General features: G+C 43.7%; 1 protein-coding gene across 1 annotated transcript in view; it reads left to right on the plus strand.

Annotated features, from left to right (window-relative positions):
• LOC117525998 (histone lysine acetyltransferase CREBBP-like) overlaps positions 1-18,830 on the plus strand; it is a 228,177-nt gene continuing 209,347 nt past the window's right edge. Inside the window, 3 exon segments of the mRNA XM_034187989.1 lie at positions 1-14; positions 3,941-4,003; positions 5,798-5,919. Of these exon segments, the coding sequence (XP_034043880.1) occupies positions 3,976-4,003; positions 5,798-5,919 (150 nt within the window). The 5' untranslated portion in view covers positions 1-14; positions 3,941-3,975.

Raw genomic sequence — 18,830 nt, forward strand, 5'->3', positions numbered from 1 at the left:
CCAAGGGCCACAGACAATTTGTGAGACAACCCCCAAACTCTGAATTCAAGCCACAGTTCACAGTGAAGACAGCAGACATGGGGTCAAATACTTTGCATTGTATTTAAATACAAATACTTTGTACTTTTTCAAATACAAATACTTTATATTTTGAGTATTTCAAATACAAATACTTTCTATGAACTATAAACAACAAATCAACACAAAAACTGATAAACCAGTGACAATTTATTGTGAAAATAGCATGACCAAATACTATTGATAAGTAAAGGATTGAATGTTTTATCACAAATTCACTATTATCATATCAAAGGCAATAATCAAACTATCACAATATATATTCTGTTTCCATCAATATTGCATCCTTTTGTATCCACCATATCACAAAACAATAAAATGTCATATCTTCTCTTCTCAGCATATTGTATTATTGTATCTCAATCACAAGAACGCGGAGCTTATAGTTTTCTGGTGTGTCTCAACAGGGTGTCACAGAGATTCCCAAGTTTGAAAAGTATTTGTAAAAGTATTTGGAAGTACTTGGGATCGGCGATGTATTTGAAATACAAATACAAATATTTTGAATTCAAAATCAGAAAATACAAATACTCCAAAAAATGTATTTAAGTATTTTCAAATACAAATACTTTTGTATTTGGCCCCATGTCTGGAAGACAGTGAAGCATGGTGGTGCAAGATCATGATATGGGCATGTTTCTCCTACTATGGTGTTGGGCCTATATATCGCATACCAGGTATCATGGATCAGTTTGGATATGTCAAAATATTTGAAGAGGTCATGTTGCCTTATGCTGAAGAGGACATGCCCTTGAAATGGGTGTTTCAACAAGACAATGACCCCAAGCACACTAGTAAACTAGCAAAATCTTGATTCCAAACCAACAAAATTAATGCCTTTTGAGAATTTGTGAGAATCTACTGAATCTACTGGTACCTCGTTTCCCATGTAACAATAAGAAATATACTCAAAACCTGGATTAATCTTTTTTGTCACATAGCACTACTACTATTCTGAACACTACTGTATGCATCTATTTGGCACAATACTAAAATAAAAATAGGAAAACAGACAATTTTTTGGGCCCAGTGGTTGAGAAAAGGTATCAGAATACTGGATGACCTGTTTGAGGGGGGTAATTTTTCTCTCTTATGAGAGATTAAGAGAAAAATTTAATCTGGATCTAAGAGGTCATTTCTGGAAATACTTACAGATACTTACAGACTTACTCTGTAAATAGAGATATACACATAATTGGGTGTTACTTACAACTGCCACCAATATCCCAAAAGGCATCCAAGTGGTATGAGATATGCCTGTGGAAGACTAACCAGGGCTGTGGTTATTTAAAGAAAATATGGGAAAAAGACTTGAGTTGTACACTGGATGAAAAAACATGGGAAGGGATTCTTTCTAACGCTGAGTAGTACATTAGAGAAGCCAGAAGTAAATTTATTCAATACAAAATAATACACAGATATAATACTCCAACAAGACTGTATAAAATGAAGCTAATGGGGGGTGATTTATGCTGGAAATGTAAGGGAGAATGTGGCACATACATACATGCATGCAATGTTTAAATGTCCAAGGGGTTTTCCTCTGTGGGAAATCATTTTGGACTATTTAGGAAACTGGTTGAAGTATAAACTCACAAGGTCACCGAGATTGTGCCTCCTAGGAGACAGAACAGTAGTGCCACACTTAAGTAAATTTAAATTCCGAATATTGAAATCTGGCCTATTAACCTGTGTACGTCTGATCCTAAAATGTTGGAAGGAACCACAAACTCCCACACTGGCTATTTGGAAAGTTCAAATGATGGAAACAGGTGCATATGAAAAAATGCTGACGAGATTGAATGGAGGCAATACGGAGGTTGATGAACAATGGGAAAGTTTTAAAGAATATGTGCATAGAATAAATAATGTAAGTATGTGAAAGTTGGTGAAATGTCCTACACTCAATGACTGCCTTCCCTACAGTATAACTTCTATTTTTTTTTTTTGATAGTTTGTGACCGACACTGCCTGTTCTGTAATTCGCCTTTTTTCCCTCCCTTTCTTTGTTCAAGGATATTGTTTTAATGTTTGATAATTATAAAAATCTAATAAAAATTTGAATTATAAAAAAAAAGACTTGAGTACAAATATTGTTGGTGCTCACAAAGCAGGAGGAAGAGTTATCACAGCATTTCCAAGTCAGGAACTGGAGTGAGAAGTATCATCAAGAAATTTAAATAATGCCACACAATACAGAACAAGCTTAGCAGAGGTAGGAATCGAAAGATTTCACAGGCTCTGGAAAGAAAACTAGTGAGAGATGTCTTAAAAACCTCAGTACAACTGCCAAGACACAAGTGAATGACTTAGCCAAGTTGTGATTTGGAGTCTCATAGAACACAATTACTAGAGGCTTCCACAGGAGTGGACAGTGAGGTTGCAGACTAAGAAAAACTCTACTTCTGCAGAAGAGATACCTTCAAGCCAGGACAACCTGGAGAAGGATTATCCATACTGGAAAATGAGATGAAACCAGGGCTGTCTGACGTATAACCCAAAGAACAGAACACACTGAAACACAGCGGTGTGAGAATTATGCTATGGGAATGCTTCAGTGTCTGTAACTGGGAATCTCATCAAGGTGGAAGGACTCATGAAGAAAGAAGTAAATGGGAAAATTTTGAGAGAAAACCTCAAGCAGTCAGCAGCAAAACTGGGTCTGGGTTGTCTGTCTGTGTTCCAACACAACGACCCAAAACATACGTCGCTCATGGTGAACAACTACCTCTAGATGACCAAAGTGAATGTTACTGAATGGCCTGCACAAAGCCCTGACTTGAATCCCATAGGAACATCTGTGGAGTGAACTGAAGACCAACGTCCATGGCAGAAGACCATCAAATCTGGAGGAACTTGAGAGATTTTCCAAATATTAATAGGCTGGGATTTCTCAGGAGACATGTCTAAGACTTGTTGAAAACTTCAACAAATGACTGCAGGCTGTTATCCAGCAACAAGAACACACAATTGACTGTTAGCATCAGGGGGGCTAATAATTTTGACCCTGGTAGTTTTTGGTTTTTGTGAAACAATTTTGTTTTTATGTGCAAAGTAAAATAATGTAAGCATCCAAAATAAAACTAGGATGTTGAGAAATACTGTTGAAAATTCTTTGCTCTGTTAAACAAAAACATTTGGGAAAATTTGGAAGAAAACATCAACTTTCAGCTGGTGTTAATAATTTTGTTCGTTTGTCCTTGTAGCGGAAAATTTGGAGTACCGTGATTTTTATGTCACTCCCACAGGAGGCATGATTATAATGGGAAAATATCCACGGTTCTTCCTGGCTTATAAGGAGCTAATAAATTTGTCCTCATCTGGTGATAACTGGCTCTGTTTATTAACATACTTTCATCTTCATTTGTAATACATCTGATTGGCTTGTCATAAGCATACCTGTTGAGACTTAGTGTTTTTTGAAGCAAAGCAATGCTTCAATATGCTTTTGAAAAACAAAATGACATTGCTAGTGATCTAGCAGAAAGTACAGAGTAGCCCCCATGGCTACAGCTTTGTCAGCACAGCTCCTGTGAAGTGGGTCGATGTCGCAGTGCAAAAGTAAAGGTGTGAGACTAGTGTTTGACAAGTACAATAGTGGTCAGTCATTAATTACCTTGGTCCTACCCAATATTGATCTGTGAGATGGGATTGAGACATCTCTAATAAGAACAGCTTATGAAGACTTTGCATTTCAAAAATGCCATTCCACTTCAGGTTGGCACCCCATACACAAAAATCAGACTGTATTGGCAACAGTCATGGGCCAGTAAACAATCCGAAACTATCTGAAACAATTGTGCTGACTCATATGTTGTTGACTGTTCTTTTTTGTTTTTTGTGCATGCTTGTTTTTTAACAGATGGACCCGTTTCCCTCTCCAGTGTGCCAAATCAGATGATAAATCACATCCAAGTTTCTCAGGGTAACCTTGAATATTTCATAGTTTACACCGGTGTAAAGCAGTGTTCCAAAATGTGGGCCACACCTCATGGTGAGCCACAATTGAAATCCACAAAAAGTAACTAACAAAAGCATTCTGGTCTTGTGCTGTTGTTTAAACCATGTTTTGCACAGTTAAAAAAAAAAAAAAAGTGTGCAAAGCCACGCACCACCAGAGCCTATCTCAGCAGTTAAAGAGCGTGAGGTGGTGTACTCCATAGACAGGATGCCAGTCTGTTGCAGGACCACATATAGACAAACACTTTGACACCCACACGCACACCTACAGACAATTTAAAGTATCCGATCGACCTAACCTGCGTGTCTTTGGATATGGGAGGAAGCCGAAGCACCCAGAGAGAACCCAAGCAAACACGGGGAGAACACGCAAATTCCACACAGAAAGGCCACAGGTGGGAATCAAACCCATGACCTTCTCTCTGTGAGGCAACAGTGCTAAAAACTAAGTCACTGTGCTGCCTCAGACCAAATTAATGACATCAAAATAAAACAATGAAAGTATGATTAATCCAGATTTTAAAATAGGTGCTATAATTAATCTAAATTAACGTGTTATTTTCAGGTGTTATTGAGGTGTGATGTGTTTGTGATAGTTCTCACATTAGCCACCAGCCATTGCTGTTATGCTGATCAGCGTGATTTTCACAAGAGGCTTGCTGGAAGTGCTTCAGTAGCCTAAGGGCTAAGCACATTGATCCGCACAGTGGTGGGCACAGCTAACCAAAAAGTTAGCTTCAAGAAATGCTAATCTGCTAACTGAAAATTTAACATTTGTAACGCTAAACCAATAAACTGCTAAAAAACTTAGTGGAAGTTACAGCGAACCGCTAACTTTTAGTATTGACTTTGTACACTGTCAGCTACTGATAAGCCAGTCTCAACTTTAAGCACCGCTGAGGCTTCTGAGTAAAATCAAAGGCGATTACAAACCCCAAACAAACAATGAGCCAGAGCTTCTGTCTTTATGCACCCTTTCCGATGCTGCTCCCCCCCCAAAAGTTTTGTTTACTTTGAACATACAACACAGACAGTGGGCAGGAGACATGAAACACAAATCACTTTTCGTATTTCCCTTATAAACAAAACTAATTCTGAACAGTTTATCGACATTATCGGTAACTCATTTTTACAAAGTGAAAATATTGCACATATGTTTTTTTAAGTAATGTGCTAATTCTGAAGGTTTGCATCCCTCAGCAGCTATTATTAAGATATAAAAAGGCATTATGGCAAATGAGTCTTCTTTAAATCACTGGTAGGTTGTTTTATTTATTTGTAAAAACCAACACAGAAGTTACTGTAATGTGTTGGTTTTTACAAATGAATGTGTATTTGTAAATATGTCATTTTTTTTCATTTGTAAAAAAAAATGCATTTGCAAAACTGAAAATTCTGTTTGTGAAGTGTGAATCACACTCCCATCCAGTAGATGGCAGTGTGCTATGCATTTTGACGTGGGGGGAGTGATGGAGACTCATTTCCCATATTCACCTTATTCAGGAAGTCAAGGTGGGCGGCTCCATTTTGTCAAAGTCAAAGACTTCGAAGCATGTGGAGGTCAAACAAATTTCCCCAGTGGGACAATAAGCTGTCAGCGATATTGGAACTGTTAATTTAATGACTTTGTTTACCATTTATTACAGAAAATGTCATTTATAGGGTGAAAGAAGATTTGTTTGTGTGCCGTTTCTCCATTTGCGCAGCTTGTGATGTATGTGTCGATTGGTTAACATTGCACTGTATTTTTTTTGTACAGGAATCAACCAGTTCAACCCAATGACTTTGCCCAATGTCCAGATATCTCAGCCACCCATTGGAGCTCGAGCTGCCTCACCCATGAACCACCCCCAGCAAATCAGTATGACCTCCGTTCCAGCGGTGAGGAGATTGGGGGGGGTGTTGTCACAATGCACACACATGTGCACTGCTGCACCCACACACATAAAGCTGCTTTGTGTTCATTAGTCATTCACAAAGGAACAGTGCTGTGAGTGCATTATGCACGTCATGGCATATTTGAGTTTCATGCCTGTGCAAAGTATGGCCTTATCAATTCACTGAGACAAGAACTGAAATACAGGTCTAATGTAAAGCATGTTCTCACTCAATAATTTTAATTAATGCACTCCTTGTACACATGTACACTTCTGGTTAACTGTAAGTAACTGGAAGTTACGGGTCTACAGCACTTTTCCTGGAGAGAACCTGTGCTGCATGTTCTCTATTTCTACCTGCTGTGCTCACACCTGAGTAAATAATTAACTCTGGAGTGTCTCAGCTCTTAATTGGCTTAGCACATTTGGCTGAGTTAATTAGCTGTGGGCAGAGTAGTGAGAGTTGGAAAGCCTGCAGAACAAGTGCTCCCTGCAGCAGTGTTGGTTCTATTTCATTCCTCCTGAGCGCCAGTGGGCGGTGCTTTAGCACCTGGATAACTACATGTGCGCAGCACAGAGGTCGAGAATATATACCAACAAAGTCACGCCATTGAATGTGACCTGGGTGACGTCACTGGTTGTCTTTATATACCAGACGCACCCAGCGCTCGCTTCTTTTCTACATTCTTGCATTCTTAGAGGTTGAGAACGCATTTAGCTGCGATTGCCGCTCTTGCTTGTAGCCTCGCAACCCACCTTTGGTTGGAGCTACGTGCACTGCACACGTCCTCCAGAGGCTGCGAGACACGGCTTCACCGTTTTTTGTATTCTTTGACGCCTGTCGTGAGTACACCTTCCTAAACGCCGGGTGCGCACCTTTGCTGCTGCCCTGCTGGGTATTTTCCTCTGTGCACATTAGCTGTGTTGTTTCGATGAAAGCTGGCTATTTGTTTAGTTGTGTCACTAACCCCGTTAACTACGTGGTAGTGTGTGTATCAAAACCAACATAGTGTACTGTGTTGGGCTTGCCATGAGTGTTTTCCACTCCTTGAAGTACTTCGGCTGCACTGCCGCCATTTGCTAAGTTTAACAGCTCCACTAGCAGCTAGTGTTGTCGTCGTTGCTCTAAGTGACTTAGCACTTGGGCTGTGAGTTTTTTGGCTGTGTGCATCGTGTTAATACTGTGGCTGTGAGTGTTTCATGCTCCGGGCCTTGTATTAGCTTTTACACTGTGAGTGTTTCACACTCCGTGCCTCGTGCCGAGTCGACGGCTGTGAGTGCTTCACGCTCCGTGCCTCGTGTCGAGTCGACGGCTGTGAGTGCTTCACGCTCCGTGCCTCGTGTTACTATTTACACTGCGTGTGATTCACGCTTTGTCTTTCCATTTGTAACCATCAGGGCTTGCGTTAGCCATCTGCACGCAGTCCACAATGTTGACAGGGCCTTTGTTGCATGGCTGTAGTACCTGTTTGGCTCCCTTGAGCCCAGATGATGGACATATGTTTTGCCCCTCGTGTCTTGGGATCGGACACCTGAGGGGAAGCCCTGACTGGCGATGCCTGCCTTAATTGTGCCAGCATGCCACTGGCAGAGATCTGCTAGACTTGCGGCATTGGAAAGTGGAATATCTAGTGCGACTTTGGCCTCCAGCCCCAGGAAGGAACCAAAGCGCCGTAAACGCCCACATGCAGGAGCCCCTTCTGCTAAGAAGGTTACTCATGACCATGCTTTGGCTGAAAAGGTCGAAATGTTGACTTCTGCTCAGATTAAGTCCTTGCTTCTGAATCTACAGCCTAGGGATGCAGTGACAGTTCCTGTTGTCCCTAATGAGGCTGATCAGACCAATGTAGTTACTCAGCAGGAGGAAGATGTCGTGTCTATTGCTGCAACTGATTCCTTGTACATGACAAGTGATATAAACTGTGTGGAGGATGAGGATGAGAGGGGTCTTTCTCCAAGCCATTCATTAGTGGGCTCTCATACCTCTGAGGCAGAGTCCATGCCGCAAACCGGACCTGGACTATCCTATGTCAAGCAAGCTGTTCAGTTGGCTTTATCCAGGCTTGGGGTCGACCATCCCCCTGTGGAAAACACCGCTTCAAGTGCCTTTTTCAAAGTCACTCAGAAGCCTGAGTTTAACGTTCCAGTTTCACAACCATATATTGAGGAGCTCCACCGATGTTGGGCGGACTCCAAATCATTGGCCCATCTATTACAGGACTGCAGAGCCCTTAGCTCTGTGTGATTCGGCGCAGTATGGTCTGAACCGTATGCCCGCCGTTGACAGCATTATTGCGAACCTGGTTGTGGCTCCAGCTGATGCTGCTCGGCCGGATGCCCGCTGCCCATGTCCTCAGTGTAGGGTCACTGATGACCTCCTCACCAAAAGCTATGACATAGCTGCTCGCATCGGTCACGTAGGCAACTCATTGTCCCATTTACCCTTGCCCTCTCAAAGTCTTTGAGGGAGGCAGAGGTTGATGATGCTATGCAAAGTCTTAGTGATGCCTCACTCCAAACCTTTGCTTATATGTCCAGAGAGCTTGGCAGACTGATGTCAACCCTTACCAGACCTGACGTCAGGTGTGGCTTGCGCAGTCCCCCCTGTCCGCATCCTGCAGAGGCACAGTCCGTTCGCTGCCGGGTCTTCCAGGCCAAGTATTTGGACCTGCGGCCCAACAAACTTTGGAGCGTGCTGTTGAGGCTAGTAAATCTCGGCAACAGTTTGTTGACCTACACCGGTCTTCCAGACCTCAGCCAGTCAGACGTGCTACAGCATTTCACTCTACATCCAGGCTTCCGCCGACTCTCAGAGCTGCACGTGCTTTTGCAGTTGAGGGCCAGCTCTCCCAGCAGCCTGCCTTTCGTGAGCCTATGGGCAGACCCCTGAGAACTGAACGGTTTCACAGAGCTTCCAGTAATCGCGCCCAGAGGTCCTCAGGGATGCGAGGCAGAGGTGGTCGGGTCTGACGGCCAATGTTTGGCCCCCAGCCGTTTTTCACGAAATCAACTCAGCCACTGGGGGCTCAAGTTCAAGACCCATGGGTCATTTCAACCTTGTTTGAAGGTTACAGAATTCATTTCAGATGTCGTCCTCCAAAGTTCAATGGGGTGAGGATGACTGTTGTTTCCGACTTGGTGCAGTCTGCTGCCCTACAACAGGAGATTTTGGAACTCCTGGAGAAGGGGGCCATAGAGCCAGTTCACAGTTCAGACCAGCTCAGGGGGTTCTATTCAATTTACTTCCTTGTTCCAAGGAAGGATGGCAGCTTTTGTCCTATCCTCCGAAGTCTGAATCGTTATATCAAAGTGCTGCAGTTTCACATGCTCTGCACAGTAGACGTCCTTCAAACTATCACACCAGGAGACTGGTTCACAAGTGTCGACTTAAAAGACGCCTATTTCCATGTGCCAGTGGCTCCTCATCACAGGCAGTTTCTCCGCTTTGCTTTCGAAAGTCAGGCATACCAGTTCAGGGTGCTTCCTTTCGGCCTCTCTCTCGCCCCTCGTACATTTACCAGATGTATGGCTGCAGCACTAGCCCCACTGCAAGCTCTTGGATTAAGCATCCTACCCTACTTAGACGATTGGCTTGTCTGCGCTCCGACTCAGGAGCAGGCGCACGACGACACAGCTCTTCTACTGAACCATGTCTCTCATTTAGGACTCACAGTGAACTTTGCAAAGAGTTCTCTTGTTCCCAGTCAACAAACGACCTTCATTGACATTGCCATTAACTACCTGACTATGACTGCATCGCCATCCCCGCAGAGAGTGGACGATGTAATTGGTCTCGTCTCACACATTCAACGGACTGTGATGCTGCCTTTTGGTTTGCTGCTCCGGTTGATGGGCAAATTGACAGCAGTGTCGCTAGTGGTACCTTTGGGACTTCTGTTCTTACGTACCCTACAGATTTGGATCAGCAACCTAGGCCTCAACTCAAAGTTGCATCAGCACAGGCTTGTACGACTCTCCAACCAGTGCCTTCTGCACCTCAAACCCTGGGGGAACGTGGACTTTATCTGCAAGGGGGTCCCTCTAGGCTCTGTTCCTTCTCGCCGAGAGGTGGTTGTTACAGATGCATCACTCAAAGGTTGGGGGGCCGTGTGGAATCACAGGATGGTGAGGGGTGTCTGGTGTCCTCAGGAGAGACTCCAACACATAAACGTGCTGGAGCTTCGCGCTGTGCGACTGGCTCTCAAGCATTTCCTCCCAGCCCTAAGAGGAAGACATGTTCTTGTCCGTTCGGACAACACGTCAACAGCCTGTCACAAACCATCAGGGGGGCACCAGGTCCAATCACTCATTGGCAGAAACTCGGAAGCTTCTCTTATGGGCGTTGCCTCGCCTTCAAAGTGTCAGAGCAGTTCATCTGCCCGGTGTACAGAACAGCGCAGCAGATTTACTCTCCAGACAGAAACCACCACCGGGAGAGTGGAGACTGAACCCGATTGTGGTCCAAATGATCTGGATGAAATATGGTGCAGCGGAACTGGACCTTTTCCCTTCAAGCACCTCGACACATTGCCCACGATGGTACTCCCTCTTGGAACCAGACAGCCCGCTGGGGCAGGATGCATTGGCTCACCCATGGCCGGATTGCCTCCTTTATGCCTTCCCTCCTCTCCCGCTGCTAATGTTGACACTGCACAGGATAGATCAGAGCAGCCACAGGGTGCTGCTGGTTGCTCCATTCTGGCCTGGGAGGATTTGGTTTCCCATGATTTACAAACTCCTCGAGGGAGAACTTTGGGCTCTCCCGGAGAGGAAGGATTTGTTGTCACAGCTACAGGGGAGGATTTGTCACCCTCACCCAGAACGCCTTCAACTGTATGTGTGGCCGTTGAGGGGCCAGACTCCTTGTTAAGTTCTTGTGACCAGGCTGTTGTTCAGACTATCCTTAATTCACGTGCTGCTTCTACCAGGGCTTTGTATGACAACAGATGGAAGCTGTTTGCGCCGTGGTGTGAGAAACAAAAGTTAGACCCGGAGCATTGCCCTGTGCCTATTCTCCTCAAATATTTACAAGAACTGCTGGAGAAAGGACTTTCTGTCGCTACCTTGAAGGTTTATGTTGCTGCAATCTCTGCCCGGCACGTCTACGTTGATGGCCGGTCAGAGGGTTCACACCTCTTAGTGTGTTTTTTTTGAAAGGTGCTCTATGTTTGCGGCCTCCAAGGCTTGCACGCGTACCTTCATGGGACCTTCCTCTAGTCCTGGAGGGTTTAAGCTTATCCCCTTTCTAACCATTTGAAAGTGCTGATCTTAAATGGGTGTCAGTGAAGACTCCCTTTCTACTTGCACTGTCTTTGGCTAATCGGGTGGGAGAGCTCCATGCCCTATCAATCGCTGGGGACTGTTTGCGATGGAATTCTGACGGATCTGGGGTTACGCTGTGGCCTAATCCGTCCTTTTTACCCAAGAGAATTTCAACTTTTCATGTTAACCAGCCAGTTTCCTTGGCTGTGTATGTCCCGCATTCTGATCCAGGATTATCTGTTTCAGGATCCCTGTGTCAATCAATTCAATCAATCAATTTTTTTATATAGCGCCAAATCACAACAAACAGTTGCCCCAAGGCGCTTTATATTGTAAGGCAAGGCCATACAATAATTATTTAAAACCCCAACGGTCAAAACAACCCCCTGTGAGCAAGCACTTGGCTACAGTGGGAAGGAAAAACTCCCTTTTAACAGGAAGAAACCTCCAGCAGAACCAGGCTCAGGGAGGGGCAGTCTTCTGCTGGGACTGGTTGGGGCTGAGGGAGAGAACCAGGAAAAAGACATGCTGTGGAGGGGAGCAGAGATCGATCACTAATGATTAAATGCAGAGTGGTGCATACAGAGCAAAAAGAGAAAGAAACAGTGCATCATGGGAACCCCCCAGCAGTCTACGTCTATAGCAGCATAACTAAGGGATGGTTCAGGGTCACCTGATCCAGCCCTAACTATAAGCTTTAGCAAAAAGGAAAGTTTTAAGCCTAATCTTAAAAGTAGAGAGGGTGTCTGTCTCCCTGATCTGAATTGGGAGCTGGTTCCACAGGAGAGGAGCCTGAAAGCTGAAGGCTCTGCCTCCCATTCTACTCTTACAAACCCTAGGAACTACAAGTAAGCCTGCAGTCTGAGAGCGAAGCGCTCTATTGGGGTGATATGGTACTACGAGGTCCCTAAGATAAGATGGGACCTAATTGTTCAAAACCTTATAAGTAAGAAGAATAATTTTAAATTCTATTCTAGAATTAACATGAAGCCAATGAAGAGAGGCCAATATGGGTGAGATATGCTCTCTCCTTCTAGTCCCTGTCAGTACTCTAGCTGCAGCATTTTGAATTAACTGAAGGCTTTTTAGGGAACTTTTAGGACAACCTGATAATAATGAATTACAATAGTCCAGCCTAGAGGAAATAAATGCATGAATTAGTTTTTCAGCATCACTCTGAGACAAGACCTTTCTGATTTTAGAGATATTGCGTAAATGCAGAAAAGCAGTCCTACATATTTGTTTAATATGCGCTTTGAATGACATATCCTGATCAAAAATGACTCCAAGATTTCTCACAGTATTACTAGAGGTCAGGGTAATGCCATCCAGAGTAAGGATCTGGTTAGACACCATGTTTCTAAGATTTGTGGGGCCAAGTACAATAACTTCAGTTTTATCTGAGTTTAAAAGCAGGAAATTAGAGGTCATCCATGTCCTTATGTCTGTAAGACAATCCTGCAGTTTAGCTAATTGGTGTGTGTCCTCTGGCTTCATGGATAGATAAAGCTGGGTATCATCTGCGTAACAATGAAATTTAAGCAATACCGTCTAATAATACTGCCTAAGGGAAGCATGTATAAAGTGAATAAAATTGGTCCTAGCACAGAACCTTGTGGAACTCCATAATTAACTTTAGTCTGTGAAGAAGATTCCCCATTTACATGAACAAATTGTAATCTATTAGACAAATATGATTCAAACCACCGCAGCGCAGTGCCTTTAATACCTATGGCATGCTCTAATCTCTGTAATAAAATTTTATGGTCAACAGTATCAAAAGCAGCACTGAGGTCTAACAGAACAAGCACAGAGATGAGTCCACTGTCCGAGGCCATAAGAAGATCATTTGTAACCTTCACTAATGCTGTTTCTGTACTATGATGAATTCTAAAACCTGACTGAAACTCTTCAAATAGACCATTCCTCTGCAGATGATCAGTTAGCTGTTTTACAACTACCCTTTCAAGAATTTTTGAGAGAAAAAGAAGGTTGGAGATTGGCCTATAATTAGCTAAGATAGCTGGGTCAAGTGATGGCTTTTTAAGTAATGGTTTAATTACTGCCACCTTAAAAGCCTGTGGTACATAGCCAACTAACAAAGATAGATTGATCATATTTAAGATCGAAGCATTAAATAATGGTAGGGCTTCCTTGAGCAGCCTGGTAGGAATGGGGTCTAATAAACATGTTGATGGTTTGGATGAAGTAACTAATGAAAATAACTCAGACAGAACAATCGGAGAGAAAGAGTCTAACCAAATACCGGCATCACTGAAAGCAGCCAAAGATAACGATACGTCTTTGGGATGGTTATGAGTAATTTTTTCTCTAATAGTTAAAATTTTGTTAGCAAAGAAAGTCATGAAGTCATTACTAGTTAAAGTTAATGGAATACTCAGCTCAATAGAGCTCTGACTCTTTGTCAGCCTGGCTACAGTGCTGAAAAGAAACCTGGGGTTGTTCTTATTTTCTTCAATTAGTGATGAGTAGAAAGATGTCCTAGCTTTACGGAGGGCTTTTTTATAGAGCAACAGACTCTTTTTCCAGGCTAAGTGAAGATCTTCTAAATTAGTGAGACGCCATTTCCTCTCCAACTTACGGGTTATCTGCTTTAAGCTACGAGTTTGTGAGTTATACCACGGAGTCAGGCACTTCTGATTTAAAGCTCTCTTTTTTAGAGGAGCTACAGCATCCAAAGTTGTCTTCAATGAGGATGTAAAACTATTGACGAGATACTCTATCTCACTTACAGAGTTTAGGTAGCTACTCTGCACTGTGTTGGTATATGGCATTAGAGAACATAAAGAAGGAATCATATCCTTAAACCTAGTTACAGCGCTTTCTGAAAGACTTCTAGTGTAATGAAACTTATTCCCCACTGCTGGGTAGTCCATCAGAGTAAATGTAAATGTTATTAAGAAATGATCAGACAGAAGGGAGTTTTCAGGGAATACTGTTAAGTCTTCTATTGCGGCTAAACATGTCACTCCTGGTCTGATTGGGGAGGGGCCCAGAGAAAACTACAGAGTCCGACATTGTTTTTGCAAAGTTACACACCGATTTAATGTTAATTTTAGTGACCTCCGATTGGCGTAACCGGGTGTCATTACTGCCGACGTGAATTACAATCTTACCAAATTTACGCTTAGCCTTAGCCAGCAGTTTCAAATTTCCTTCAATGTCGCCTGCTCTGGCCCCCGGAAGACAATTGACTATGGTTGCTGGTGTCGCTAACTTCATTTCGCAAAACAGAGTCGCCAATAACCAGAGTTTGATCCTCGGCGGGTGTGTCGTCGAGTGGGGAAAAACGGTTAGAGATGTGAACGGGTTGGCGGTGTACACGGAGCTTCTGTTTAGGGCTACGCTTCCTCCTCACAGTCACCCAGTCAGCCTGCTTTCCCGGCTGCTTGGGATCTGCCAGGGGGTAACTAACGGCGGCTAAGCTACCTTGGTCCGCACCGACTACAGGGGCCTGGCTAGCTGTAGAATTTTCCACGGTGCGGAGCCGAGTCTCCAATTCGCCCAGCCTGGCCTCCAAAGCTACGAATAAGCTACACTTATTACAAGTACCGTTACTGCTAAAGGAGGCCGAGGAATAACTAAACATTTCACACCCAGAGCAGAAAAGTGCGGGAGAGACAGGAGAAGCCGCCATGCTAAATCGGCTAAGAGCTAGTAGCTACGCTAAGCTAGCGGATTCCTAAAAACACGCAAAGTGAATAATGTGTAAATAATTTAGAGGTGATTCAGCAGAAGGAGTGCTTTAGTTAAGGCACGTAAAGATTACACTGGGAAACAAATCATAATCTAGATAACTAGATCAATCTAACTGCGCAGATTAAACAGCTAACAGATACAGAAAAACACCGCTGTGCTCCGGAACAGGAAGTGATACAATACCGCAGTGAGAGCCAACCACCAGTAGAGGCCTGTCCGAATGTTGAAGCAGTACATTAGTGCGACTGCCGGGATCCGGAAAACAGATGCCCTGTTTGTGTGTTACGGTGATCACAAAAGAGTCTGTGCTATCTCAAAGCAGCGACTCTCGCATTGGGTCGTGGATGCCATTTTACAAGTATACAGGTCCAGAGGTCTTCAGCCTCCTAAGGTTACGTGCCATTCCACCAGAGGGGTGTCCACCTCCTGGGCTGCACTGAGAGGTGTCCCTTTGAGTGATATTTGTGCTGCTGCTACGTGGGCTTCGTCCTGTACCTTCGGCCGCTATTACAGACTGAATGTGGCTGCTCCTCCTGCGGTGACTTCGGCGGTGTTGTCTGCCTCCACTCCCCACTGGTGATGCGAGGTGAGTGTGACTCTTCGTGACCTTGTTGGTATTAAGTCATCCAGGTGCTAAAGCACCGCCCTCTGGCGGTCAGGAGGAATGAAATAGAACAAGAGTTACGAATGTAACTACGGTTCTATGAATTCCGGATGACCGCCAGAGTTGCTTGTCACTCAGAGTCTTGCTAGTTCATTCCGAAAAGAAGCGAATGTTAAATGTTAGCGTTGCTGTGAGGCAGCGGTGCTAACCAGTAACCCACCGTGCTGCCCACTATAACAGTTATTTACGTCCATCAAGGACTCAATAAAATCATCGGCTTTTATTTTATTTTTTTCTGTCTGTTAGCAGGATTATGTCAGAACTACTTCACGGATTTTGATGAAATTTTCACCACAGATAGATATTAGGCCATGGAAGATTGCGTAAAATTTTGGAGGTATTCCGGATCCACACTCTGTATCAAGGTTTCACTTTATATAGGCTTTGAAGGATTATGTCAAAACTACTTCAGGGATTCTCACCAAAGTTGCACCACAGATAGATATTAGCTCATGGAAGACTCCACTGAATTTTGGAGGCAATCCAGATCCGGATTCTGACTCAGAATTTCACTTTATATAGGCTTTGAAGCATTATGTCAAAACTACTTTGCGGATTCTCACCAAATTTGTATCACAGATGCATATTAGGCCATGCAAGACTCCATTAAATTTTGGAGGTGATCTGGATCCAAATTCTGATCAAGATTTCACTTTATATAGGCTTTGAAGGATTACATGAAAACTACTTCGCGGATTCTCACCAAATTTGCACCACAGATAGATATTGGGACATGGAAGACTCCTCTGAATTTTGGAGGTGATCCGGATCCGGGTTGGCAGACATCAGAAATCTCTGATTGCTCTTGTTGGTTATTAAGCAGACTGTTTTTATCAATTCCCAAACCAATAGAATAGTCTTTATTGTCATTGTATGGAGGGTACAACAAAATTGGGGCAGCTCCCGTAGAGCTACTATAAACTTGAAAAAGACAAACAAGGCATCTTATACACCACAAAAAAGATTGTTTAAAAATGAAATATGTACTGTATACTGATATCTGTGTACGTGTATATACAGGGCTGCACATAACTGGTACTCATGGTGCTCGTGTGTGCGAAGCATCATTGATGCACAACACTTTTCCTGCAATCAGTCATTGTTTTCTCTTATGAAATGCTTCCTTTATGTTTTCTGCTGCGCATCATTTATTTTTAGCATGCACAAGCACCACAAGTACCAGTTATGTGCATGCCTATATAAATATATATATATGTGTGTGTGTGTGTACATACACAGGGTTCTAGCTAGCGCAATCTTGTGTTACGGCCTGTTACGCTATAATTTTTGACCATTATGCTTATTTTGGACCGTTACGCTTATTTTCAATACAGCGTCTGTAATCAACCGTTTCTGCAGCGCGACTCCAGTTTGAAGCGTGAATCGAAGCAATGCTTCGATTCAATGGCTCGTGGCTCTTTGATTCGCTGCTCTTCAGAAGCGGTAAGTCCGCTTCTTAACCCCTCTGAAAGCCATTAAATTATCATGAGTCACTTTTCTGTGGATTAAAGTCACTAACTGGGACTCTTGTCTTGTTGCAGTCGAGAAATGAGAATCGTCCTCCGTTTTGTCACTGCTTCAAATGCTGCGCGGCCCCCTGCTGAGACAGAGTCCAGTCGGAATTAATAACTTCAAAAGGAATCGCCTCTTTAAATAAATGACACCTCTTACTAACGTTGCAATACAGACAATGAACTACAATCGACTAAAATGTTTTTTCCTTCCAAAATGAGACGTCCTGCATTCTTTATAAACCTGACCTGCAGCGTAGCTGCAAGAGCTCAGCTCATAGGTATGGAAACACATTCATGCCAATAATAATGTCTGAAAGGAAATGCTTTTGACAAAAACTAACAGATTTTATTTCTGTTTATGTCCAGAGATCAGGGATCCACCATGTAGAGTTTATTATGTCCAGAGTTTAAGGATCCAGTAACCAATTTCATATTTATTTACTTTAAGACTCAATAAAATGTTGTTCAATTTCAATTTAATCAGCTTATAAAGCGCCAAATTACAACATGCCCTGACATGTCCAGCTTGTCTACAATTTCTCGGATAGTCACACGACTGAAAAGCCACCGAAAGCCGTCTGAATCTTCCGAATGGTTGACGAGCTGGGCATGTTACAACATGTCCTGTGAGACTTCAACACGGAGACGCTGTTGCTGCGCCATCAGCTTTGTGCCGATGAATTTCACCGCCACTCTTTTCATGGCAAAATCTTATTTCACAGTGGAATGTGCGGAAAAAGTGCTGATGTCCATCTCTTCCGCAATTTCTCGGATAATCATACGATGGTCCCACATCACCACAGCGTTCACTTTGGAAATGATCCGGTCGTTTCAGCGTGTTGATGCCGATCGGAGCGCTGCGCGCCCTCCACCGTTGTGCGGCCGTCTTTAAACCGGTTGTACCGCTCCTTAATCTGTGTGATGCCCAGAGGATCGTCACCGAAAGCCATCTGAATAATCCGAATGGTTTCCACCTGGCTATTGCCCAGTTTGTGGCAAAATTTGATGCAGTCGTGCTGCTCCAGTCGTTACGCCATTTTCCTTGAAATGAAAATCCGCCGAGCGCACTGCACATGTCCTCACACAAAGGCTGCTTACAAGCAAATACGCAACCGACAGGCGTGAAAAAAATCACGCATGCGCACGAAGGTTCAAGGTTGGCTCATGGAAGCACACATGATTCAAATCCATCAGGTTTTTGAAAAAAATAAAAAGGTCGGATACTTTTCTAACAGACCTCGTACATTGACCACACTTTTTTGAACACAGCATTGTTCGCCCATTCCTTCACATCAACAGACAAATTCTAGATCAATGTGCAGCTGGTGCATCCCAAACCACCAATCCTTATTGGCAAGGTCAGCCAATCTGGTGGTTGGCAAGAGGGTGGGGAACTTTGGCTTGCCAAAGTGTTGCTCAGGGATGTGGGGAGATCGCACTGGCAATTCCACACTTGTCATCCTTGGGCACCTTGCTACTGAAATGAGCCAGGCTAGCATCTCACCAGTCAGGTACCAGCGATGCCTCTCCAGTGAGGCATCGCTGGTACCTCAATACCCGCATCTACAGCCTTGTATGTCTCCAGGTGGTGGTAGAGTGTCAGGTCATCCCAGGCAGCATCTACAGCTTTCTCACAGGTCAACCACCACTTTTCATACATGTGTGTAATGAAAATGGTAAATGCCCGAATCTTCAGCACCTGCTGCCGTGTGGTGAATGTACCCTGGGGAAGCAACGTGATGTGCTGCTCCATCC

The sequence above is a fragment of the Thalassophryne amazonica genome, chromosome 15 (assembly GCF_902500255.1).
Source record: "Thalassophryne amazonica chromosome 15, fThaAma1.1, whole genome shotgun sequence".
Taxonomy (NCBI): domain Eukaryota; kingdom Metazoa; phylum Chordata; class Actinopteri; order Batrachoidiformes; family Batrachoididae; genus Thalassophryne; species Thalassophryne amazonica.